Source organism: Phaenicophaeus curvirostris, chromosome Z (genome assembly GCF_032191515.1).
Source record: "Phaenicophaeus curvirostris isolate KB17595 chromosome Z, BPBGC_Pcur_1.0, whole genome shotgun sequence".
NCBI classification, from domain to species: domain Eukaryota; kingdom Metazoa; phylum Chordata; class Aves; order Cuculiformes; family Cuculidae; genus Phaenicophaeus; species Phaenicophaeus curvirostris.
The window spans coordinates 47,244,815-47,255,944 of NC_091431.1; the positions used below are offsets into that span (position 1 = coordinate 47,244,815).

At 39.3% G+C, this 11,130-nt stretch overlaps 1 protein-coding gene across 1 annotated transcript in view; it reads left to right on the forward strand.

Annotated features, from left to right (window-relative positions):
- Nucleotides 1-10,711, forward strand: part of GLIS3 (GLIS family zinc finger 3) — a 144,823-nt gene extending 134,112 nt beyond the window's left edge. Inside the window, 3 exon segments of the mRNA XM_069880357.1 lie at nt 2,068-2,249; nt 8,919-9,101; nt 10,297-10,711. Coding sequence (XP_069736458.1) covers nt 2,068-2,249; nt 8,919-9,101; nt 10,297-10,433 — 502 coding nt within the window. The 3' untranslated portion in view covers nt 10,434-10,711.
- The last annotated feature ends 419 nt before the right edge of the window (nt 10,712-11,130 follow it).

Sequence of the window (11,130 nt, forward strand, 5' to 3'; positions counted from 1 at the left end):
TCCCTCAACCTGCTGGACTCATTTCTTTTGATGCAGTCCAGGATACGGTTGGCCTGCTGGGCTGCAAGTGCACATTGCCAGCTTATGTTGAGCTTCTCATCAACCAGCACCCCCAAGTCCTTCTCTTCAACTCTCAATCCATTCTTCGTCCAGCCTGTATTTGTGCTTGGGATTGTGCTGACTCAGGTGCAGGACCTGGCACCTGGCCTTGTTGAACGTCATAAGGTTTGCACCAGCCCACCTCTCAAGCATGTCATGGTCCCTCTGGATGGCATCCTTTCCCTCCAGTGCATTGATGGTGCCACACAGCTAGTTTCTCTGGTAAACTTGCTGAGGGTGCCATCAATCCTATTGCCCATGTCTCCGACAAAGGTGTTAAACACCACCAGTCCCAACACTGACCCCTGCGGAATGCCACACATCACCATTGTCCTCTTGGATATAATGCTGTTGACCACAACTCTCTTAAGTGCATCCATCCAGCCATTTCCTTATCCACCAAGGGATGCATCCATCAAATCCATGATTCTCCAGTTTAGAGTCAATGCTGTTGTGTAGGATAGCGTGGAATGCTTTGCACCAGTCTAGGTAAATGACGTCAGTTACTCTTCCCTTGTCCACCAGCACTGTAGCCCTATCGTAGAAGGCCACCTGACTTGTCAGGTGTGAATTTTCCTTAGTGAATCCATGTTGGGTGTCACCAATCACCTCCTTACTTTCTGTGTGCCTCAGCAGAGTTTTCAGGAGGATCTTCTCCATGATCTTGCTGGGCACAGAGTTGAGACTGACCAGCCTGTAAATTCCCAGGCCCTCCATCTTTCTTCTTTTAAAAATGAGAGTTATGTTTTCCCTTCTACAGTCAGTGGGAACTTCACCAGACTGCTGCAGCCTCTCAAATATGATGGATAGTGGTTTAGCAACTTCATCTACCAGTTCCCTCAGGATCCACAGATGCGTCTCATCAGCTCCCATGTACTTGTGCATCTTCACATTCCTTAGATGGTGTCACACCTGATCTTCTTCTACAGTGGGAAATTCTTTGTTCTCCCAGTCCCTGCCTGTCCCTTCTGTGAATTGAATGGTGTGGTTTGAGCCCTTATTGGTGAAGACCAAGGCAAAAAAGTCATTGAGTACTTCAACCTTCTCCATATACTGGGTAAACAGGCCTTCCATTTCCTTCTGGAGAGGGCCCACATTCTCCCTAGTCCTCCTCTTATCACTGACTTACTAATAGAAGCTTTCCTTGTTGCCCTTGACATGTGTGGCCAGATTTAGTTCTATCAGGGCATTTGCTGCCCCATTGTCATCTGCGGCTACTTGGGCAATTCCCCTGTATTCCTGTCAGGCTACCTGCCCTTGCTTCCACCCTCTGTAGGCTTCCTTTTCATAGTCTAGGAGTTCCTTTTTACAAGTGGCCAAACAGTGAAGTGGCAGCTGCACCACCAGGTTCTGTCTGTGTGCTTCTGCTCCTCCACCATGCTTTTAGTTTGTACTGGGAGTCCAGATCAACATTTTGATGTGATCAGACTCTGCCCACCTGGAAGCAATTTAACACTTGCCTTTATATACATTATATTGATTTCAGATTGTTTATTTTCAGATAGCTCTATGTAACATAGAAAGACTTCTAGAACTTGAAACCTGAATCTGGAACTGAACCTAATATCTAACTCCTCAGTTTCCAGAGCTGACCCTTTGCTTCCGGCGAGGACAACTATTTATTGGCAGATAAAGCTGGTACAACACCTGGCAATTAATAGCTGGCAATGCCTCAGAATTCAGATCCCCCATGAGCTATCTCTTCCTGTTAATACTTAAACCCGCCCTCAGAGGTTAAAGATTTTCCATTATGAGGATGCATTTCAGCGTTTTCATTTCTCACTCGTCAAATCTAATGATGTGTCACTGTTTGAAAATGCATCTTCTCTATATGTGGGCTGCACAGTGTTCTTTTGAAAATCTGTATCTATGCAAACTGCTAAACATTTTAGTGCTCTAAGTAACAAAGAAACCATCTTGGGACTTATCTGTTGGAGATTTTACAGTTTTGTGGTTTTGAACTCGTAGGTTTGTTGCTCTGGCTCCTTCTCCTCACCACATCAGCTCCCAGAAAATTTCAGTTACACATCCCACGATGCAGAGACTGACTTCACAACCTCCACACCTTCAACAATCTGCAGGAATGCCTCTAAAGACATACCAGCCAGCAGCAAACCCTTCTTGTCAGCCAAGTAGCCTCCACATCCAAGGTAAGAAGGAAGAATCTTCATCACTGACATTAATTATTTGTCACTGCTACTTTGCTTCAAATTAAGTGCCTCAAGGGCCAGCACTGGTATATTTAAGGCACCTTTCCTTTTGAAAGACTCAGGGAAGTAGCCTCCAGGACCCTGACTTCAGATTTCCATAAAATTCTTAGCTTAGCCTATTGTTATTCATCTTACTATGGAGTTATGGGTTTCTCTTCTGACTGATTTTCAAAGCTGAACTCTGAATAGACCTACAAATAATACTGTGATAGCCTCTCCTTTTAATTTTCTAATGTTATTCTGATTTTATACATAAAATGTTATCAGCTTTTCAAGAGCTGGAATGTTTTTCTCTCTTGCATTTGCAGAGCAATGGAGACTTCTTGTTTTGTTAGCATAGGTGTTTCTTATAGCTATATTCCCACTTGCAATGTGTAAACAGCTTCTGCAAGACTTCTATCTCCTTCTTTGTTCAATCAAATATCAGCTTCTGTACTAAGAAGAACACTGATAGTAGCTGAAAACAATGCTGGGTTTTTGGGCATGGAGGGTGGTTCTAGTTGGTACAAATGGTAATTACCTTAATTTTTCAGAAACTTGTTGACAGCAGTAATGCTGTTTCCTCTCAACAGTTTAAATACGTGGTTTGCCATTTTTACATACACAAGGTACATAGCTCACTTCACTTCTCTAGGCCTTCAGATTCTTCTTTGTGGTCAGGCTTCGTGAGAATTGTCACAGTAGATATCATAGGAAACACGTCTTGAGAAAACCAAGGCTTCTTCTATTTTCTTCTGCTCATGGAAGCAGTCTTCCCAGAAAAGGGGATGAGACAGGACACTGAGACATCTGCTGGAGTTTATGAGTTTGAAGGGGAGAAAGGAAGATGCCAGTCCTGTTCTGTTCTTCTTATCATACTAGACCACATATGAGCAGGATCTGAGCCAGGTGCTTTTCTTCCAGGAACTAATAATACTGTACGGAATTGATTAGTAATAGCAAAATATGAAATTTACCAGTTTATGTAGACAGTGATTGTTGGCTTTCTGAATTCTCTGATTAAAGTTTGACTAATAATATAGGGCCAAGGGTATATAGGATCAAATTTATTCATATACTGCTCATTGTCATGTAAAAATATGGAAAGACATGCTAGATTGGGTCCAATAAATTCCTAGCATGTGGGGCGTGAATTAGTCTGGTTAGCCTTCCTATTTCCATAGTACAATACATTTTACTCAATTGCTTTTTTTGCTGGATATTTGACAAGAACGCATCTTCCAGAAAGGCATCCAGACATTGACATGCTCCAAAGTTGAACAATTTCTAAAGAATCCTGCCTCCCAGAGGCTCACAGCTCACCTTGGATTAGTTGCTGCTCAACATGGGGCTTGTACTGGCTAGTGCAGCCAGCTCCATAAGTCCTTGGGCATCTTCTCTTTAGAGCAGACCAGAGTGATAGCAATGCTACTGTGTTCCTGTCTCCCCCATTCACAGTCCAAAGGGGATTTAAAAGGACAAAATACACGAGTCATTAAAACCATTGTAAGAAGTTCCAGAGGAGACCTTCTTCTGTGCAAATGTCATATATGGACTGAAGCTCCATTCCACATCCAAAGTTAAAGCAGAGCTTAGTGCTGCCTTCTAAGTGGATCAAAAACTAGATAACCTCAAGGGCACGGACCTTAAACCCACTCTTCACTTGGTTCCACATTAACATTAGTTTACTTCCCTGTCCTGGGAAAATCTATGTTGAAAATAGAAATTGCTGAGAGAAATTATCTACTCCTAGACAGGAATCCTAAGTTGCACTTTTAAAGACTTCTGCACTTGAAAGTGGTAGGAAGACCATGTGGGCTGAACGTTTTTTTCTTAAGTATTGGAGGATATAATACATTGTAGTACAATAGCTACATTTGGGTATTAAGTGTCGCTATAAGAGGCATTTTGTCTGTACTCCCTCCAACTTAAGCACAACTGTCTGCTACACTGAAAGCTTTTTTAGTCCTGTGTGCCTCAAATGCTTGCCTAAAGTCTCCCTCTCAGAAGCAAACATTTCAAGAGTTCATAGTTGTGTTTTCCCAGCAGTGATGCAAAGATTGCCAGCTTCCCTGGTCACATTAGTATAGTGTAGAAAAACACCACAGAGTTATCTCACCAGCCTGGACTATTTGGTATATAATAATTATCTGTGGAAAGCTTTGTTACTTTCTGTCTCCTGCAGTTCATAACCTGCCTTTTCATGATTTAAAGTGCTGTAGTTATAGCCACTTCAGCTCAGTCTGTCAATAATGACATTTTTTTCTCAATATGTAGTCTTAAACTTGTCAACTCCATTTAAATTGGCTGTACTGAGGAAGAAAGAGTTTCATTGCCTTAGAGCTTTATGAAGAACTAAACAGATTCTCTTACTGAAAGCCTGAGCATCTTAAAAGCTCCTGGAGATCTGAGCACTATCGTTTAGAAAGAAATTATGTAGGAGCTCCAAGGCTGACAAGCCTGTCATATCTAATAGCTACTTGCATTGTGAAACTGCATTTTCCTGGAAGAACATTGTTTACAATTCAGATTTCGGTATTAGTTCTGAATTATATTCGGCATCAGACACCCAGTAATGTCAGATAATGCTTCTTATTGTCTTAGATAGTACTGTACAATAGACTAAATATTCCCTTTCCTTCCTTTTGTGAAATTCTCCATTTTCTTTTTTGCATGGGGTGTTTGGAAGTGGTGATGTTAGACAACTCGCTGAGCTGCAGAAACAAAGCACTTCTTTTCCTTTCATTAGACTGCAGTATCTTTTATTGGATTACTGTAGGCAGTTAATCTGAAACTGTCCTGAACTGGAGACTGAAGTGACAACTTCTGAACTTGACACCTTTGTACCCCTTTTGTACTATGTGTTTGTAGACAGAATAGAAGACAGTACAGGTCTTGGAAATATGCAGCAATTGGCATAGGACCTGTATTGTACTGGTGAGCCTTTTCAACCAAGAACAACTATATGGATCTCAGCAGAGATACAGGCTGCAAGAATAAGGAATTATTTGGAGATAAGATGGGGAAAAAAACCCCAGCAATAGATACTTCTTCACAGTGAGTAAGCTTATTGTGCTAGTGGTATACAGTGAGGTAAAGCTCCTTTAGGCTTAGCTTTTGTGTTTTGCTGCTGATATTGTGAGTATTTTTGCACTTGAAAATTTTGCCTCTAACTTATGTCATATGTGTTTGTGAGTTCCATTGTGGACCAATGCTGGCCAAATATTCAAAGAAATAGAAATGACATGCAAAATATTCAGTAACAAAAAAAAGGTTACTATTTCTTTAAAAAAAAAAAAAGGCTGATATGAGTTAGCAATACTAGCGTATCTGTACAGGCAGCTCTACTAGTAAGAGTTATCTTTTAATTACAAATAATCAGACTTAAATAAATAAAAATGTTTTCATTGTTTCACATTTCCAAGTAAGTCTGGCAGTACAATATATGACTCATGTCTCTGTCTTTTCTCCCCCTTCCCCATCTTTCTTTTCCTTTTCTTTGTCATACTCATATGGTACCAAATGATTATCTGATGCTTGTGTAATTCACAGACTGGACACTGTAGAAATACACTGCAGAGGAACACTATTTTGAAGCAGTTCAGGCCAAAGACAGCTGGATTTTTTACATACCATAGCAGTAAAGACTACTCATCCATGTGTATATTTCTTAATCACAGTTATAATGATTTTCTTGAGAAAATATTCTCTCTTTGTGGCGCCAGACAGAGAGCTGACTAAGGATAAAATAAATGCCTCTCAGTAACCCTGATACTAAGTTAGGAAACTTTGCTGTATCGTGTTTTGGCTCTGGTCCAAAAACCTCTATGTTATGGCCTGATGAACTGCAAATTTGGACAAAGATATTTAGACTAGTGCTAAAGAACTGAGGGGAAGAGAATTATGTATGCATTATTCTGCTCTTTACAATTTATGGCTCTCTGTTTTATAAGATGGATATTTATGACATTGAATCATGAGAAGAACTTATATCTAGGAAACTTGAATTATTTTTCTGTGATCTTTTCCCATGTTAAAAAATTATATAGGGGTTATCAGTTAATGGAAGTGCTTTGTGCACTTCCCTGGTTCTTTCTGCAGTATAGTGATTAATGTACCAAAGCATCAAAGCTTGTAAACTTTGGTAAGAAATATTCTTTTGCTTAAGTAGGGAATGAGCAAACACAGAGAACATGACTTAGAATAGCTGAGCCCCAAGGTAAGTATTTTTTCTGCCAGACTTCAGCTAGCAATACTGTGAGATTGCTCTGCATCAGGAACAGGATGCTGTGAGGAAGTCACAAATAGAGAGCGAGCAAAGAGCAATGTGAAAGGACATCTTAGCATGTGTCTTCTGGGGTTGTGCCAGCTGATTCAGACAACTATAGGTTTAAACAATTGTTTCTGGTAACTAGTCTGACCCACTATGTTTTCATAGTGTGTTGAGAGAAAAGTAGATTTAAAAAGTTTTTCTGAAGGAGGCAAAAACTGTTGATAGCTATGTAGCTTCTACATCAAGTTTTGGAAGGCCGTTGGTTTTTATTTTTCATTTCATTTTATTTTACTAGCGTTGATTCTTAAATGTCAGGACTAAACATTTAAGGATTGTCAGGTTGTAAATTCCTAATGTTCTTCACAGTCTGACTCAGCTTTGTTGCAGTTAAACTCAGCCTCTCTAGGGTGAGACCAGAGTCTGCAAATGTGCTAGCTGTGGAAGATGAACTGTTCTTCTCCTTTTTATTTTTCTTTTTTATTTTTTCTTTGTTTTTCCTTCTTTAATATGAAATCAAAATACTCATGCAAGTTTTCAGTCACCATACAGATGATCATGTCAGTGTTCTCTAATGTAACTGTTTGCTGATCTAAACTCTTGCTATGTATGTTTAAATTAGGCATTTATCTCATTCAGCATACACAGAATTGTCTTGCAAAACTACTAAATAAAATGCAGAGACTTTTTGTCATCATTGTTACCTAGAAATCCCCATAAGCTCTCTTCTGCGTTCCAGGTGTGAGTTCAGACTGTCTTTTCCTGTCCACAGTCCTAGCCTGTTCCAATACTTTTAAATATTGAGTTTTCTGTTTCAATTCAAGCACATTTTATGTATGCCAGCATTTGTATGTTTCCTCATGGACAGCAAAGAAATTAGCCTCAAAGGAAAAATAAATAGAATCATAAAACTCCTAAATCATGCATCCTTCTTCCCTCTTGGCAGAAAACCAGTTATATGACCTAAAGTGATACAGCACGTTTTCCACTGCATCCTTCTTTCTCCATCCCTGTTATTTATGAAATGCCTTATTGACACATAAATACTCAGAGCATCTTTAGCAAACAGTAGTTATTACTTGTTTCTAAGCATAGACTATCCCTGTAAAGGGATTTGAGTTTGGAAGGTTTGTTTAGGTTGTTGTGTGGAACTGAAGGGATGTAATTTTTTTTTTAAATAGTTTTTATTTGTAAGTCAAAACTAGATGCCCCATGTGAGGCATTCCTAATTAATAGTAATGAATGAATAGGCCAATAGTCATGTTCAAGTGTAACATCATACACAAGATATTTAGACATGTCTCACTCAGATACCAGTATCTGTGATTCCAAGGTTGTGATTCCTTGTTTCTTGCTTCCCATAAAATGATCTTCTCTGCTTTCAATATTCTGTTGTCTCCTTGAGCCTTTCTGAACTGTTAAATGATACTGAAGGCCTTTTGTCACATGCTGCTCACCCAAATGTCTCATTACTTTTGGGGAGGGAAATTTTAATCCTGTCAACTAATTTGCTTTCTACTTATGGTTTGTTACTGCTCATAGATATCAGTAGATTCCAGGCATGAAAGCTGAAGGTCTGGTATAAATATGCTTTTCTAAACACACGGTGTGGATATACTGAGGCTAGTTGCTGAATGCATGGAAGGATGAACCTAAGCTTGCTTGTCCCTGTAATTGTCCAGATTAGGTTTCCTTATTCCCTCCGAGTACAAAGTGCTCTTTAAAGTAAAATCTATGAACACTTATAATCACTGAAAGGAACAAGGATCTTCCTTTTCTTATAATATCCAAAACTCAATAAACAGATTCCTAAGAAGAGAGGAGTAATTGAAGTTCTTGAATTGTAAGCCAGTATCTGCAGTATGGAGTTTGTATACAGAAGATGCATTAAAAGATGTTTTATTTTGTGGGGATTTTTTTCTTTTTTTTTTCCCTGATGTTAGTGTTTTAAAGGTTTAGGAAAGGTTTTGTTGTTGTTTCTTTTTATTGATCTTCCTACACCAAAAGGAAATTTGGCAGGAAGGACTTTGCGGTATGGATGTTGGTTAACTAGACTGGCTAGAAGAGGCAGCCCTGCACATCAGCCCTTTCTATTGACAGTAATGCCTCTGGGACAAACTTGAGACAGAATCTTAAGGAATTAAGATGCTTTCCTTAAGCATCTTAAGGATGCTTAAGATGCTTTCTGAGGTAGGGAGTAATTTTTCTGACGGTAGCTTTTTTGCTCTGACTTACTACATCATATACTTCATTGAAAGAATAGCACACCCGCCCTTAGGAAGTAAGCTGTTTGCTAATAAAATCTTCAGAGGCGGTATGATTCTTGACTTCTTTTACTGACCACTTTCTTCTCCTTGTAGGTTTTTATGGGCAGCTTCAGACTTTCTGCCCTCCACATTATGCTGACACTCAGAAGAATGTACAACAAGGTGTTTCTTGCAATATGGTTCCTGCTTTTGAAGACTGTTTTGTTCCCACATCAGCAGGCCAGTCAGGTGTTGGCATTTTCCATCGATCTTTTACAGCTCATTCTGGTATTACAGGTAAATGACAGCTGGGGACTTTGTGGATGTTTGTGTACAGTTCGTGGACTTTGACAGATCTGCATGAGCTGTGTATGTGACTGGGACCTGTCATGACAGACTTGACTCTTCCCAAAGAGGAGGTGGTTTTCAGTCCTTTATGGATTGTTTGTCATTGGGAACTAGTCACCATGGGTCACAGTAACATGTGGCCTGTGTGCAGACTGCACACTCTTGAGGCCTTCTCAAGCTTCTGCCCTCTGGGTGTCAGACAGTCCCTAGCTCATGTATTTGCTCTGAAATTCAGTCCATTGAGCCCTGTGTGATGTTCGCATAGCCACTCCACTCTGCTCTAAGTATTGTAGCAGGGACCTGAGATGATTCAAACCATTGATTTTACTTTATGCATATTTGATTTTTCTTAGTCTTGAATTTCATGTATTCACATTTCTATGACAAGAACTGCCTGAGTGCATGATTTTCTGTGCGCACTTGACCTAGTCTCTGCCTAGCTGCCAAGTGCATAAGGGGCTTGCATACTGCTTTGGAAGGGAAAAAGTTACCTCTGTGCAGAGGATCAGCACAAGACAGTGGGCCTAATTTTAGGCAGTAAGCACAGTGGATGACCAAGTCTTTTATTGTCTTTCCACATAGGTTGATTACACTTAACATTTGTTGTGCTTTGAAATCTCTTATTCCTTCAGTAGTGCGTTAAAAAGACAATGCACCTGTAACTTCCAAGAGGCGTCTCACAGTATGAAAAGACATAACCCAAAAGATGGGAGTTTTTCTGCAGTTACTCTTGTGCTTGATACTATCACTTGTAGAAGTTAGTAATTTCTGTGCTGGGGTCTGCTTTACAGCATATGAATCCTACAATATTTTATTGCATCTTATTGTATGTTGGGTATGATGAAATTCAATAAGCAAGCATGAAGTTTATTTTTAGGATTATCACAATTTTAGCACCCATTAAATGGGCAAGTGTTAGTTGTGATTAAATACATGATACTTCAGACTTGATTCTGACAGCACTGAAATTCCTTCCATGGTAAGCAGTGAGTTTTGTACTTACTAATTTCCTGTATAGGTTGAGTTGTATGTTTTGTTTGTCTGTTTGGTTTAAAGCAACTTCCAGTTCTCTGCGTAAGTATTAGAACATTCTTCATGGTACAATTATCCTAGTTAATTAATTATTTTTGGGTTTTTTTTCCAGTTTGTGACTTTCCAGCAGGGTCCATGAGTATCTTTGGTGATTCAGCTCGCAGCATGCCAGAGGATAGCAGTTTCCTACAAGTAAATGCAGTGGATCGTTGCTCTAGCCAGCTTTCTTCTGTCTACACTGAAGGTTAAATAATCTAAATCTAGTTACAAGAACTTGATTTCATTTCATCTTGCCTTTCCGATATTTCTCTACATAATTTTCCTCTCCATGAAACTGCCATGTATGTATGGGGATATATGATGATATGCATACATAATGGAGAGGAAGAAAGCAATCACTGAGCATTTATTGTGTAATCGCGCAGTCAACTAAGAAAGAGAACGTTTGGAGAAAACAAGCTTTGCCAAAACTTTAGCAATTGTTTCTTTTCTTTCCATCTGTGACATGGCAAGTCTACTATTCTTTTCTTTTTAATTTCTCAAAGGGAATTCACAGACTGAATAAAAAAACTGTTGTTGACTGTAATCCTTTCAACCTGAATGGGTGGATTTACTCAAGAACAAAGCTTTAGAAAACTCCTTTAAAAAAAAAAAATCAAAACAGGAAAAGAAGTAAATCCAGAGCATACTACAAACATTTCAAGGCACACAGCTTTTTGCACAACCTATTTGAATGTGATGCTTCCAAAGCTAAATACACATCAGCATCAAAAAGGGAAAGAAATTAGACATATATCCTGGCACTACCAATGAAAGACAGTGGTGCGGCTTCTTTTTGGAGCCAAAGACTGTTGGTACTGAATTTCATACAGGCTTTGGTTTAGTTGTCTTTCCTTCCCTCTGTATTTTAAGCCATACAATATGGCCATTGCTAGTTTTTCAATAC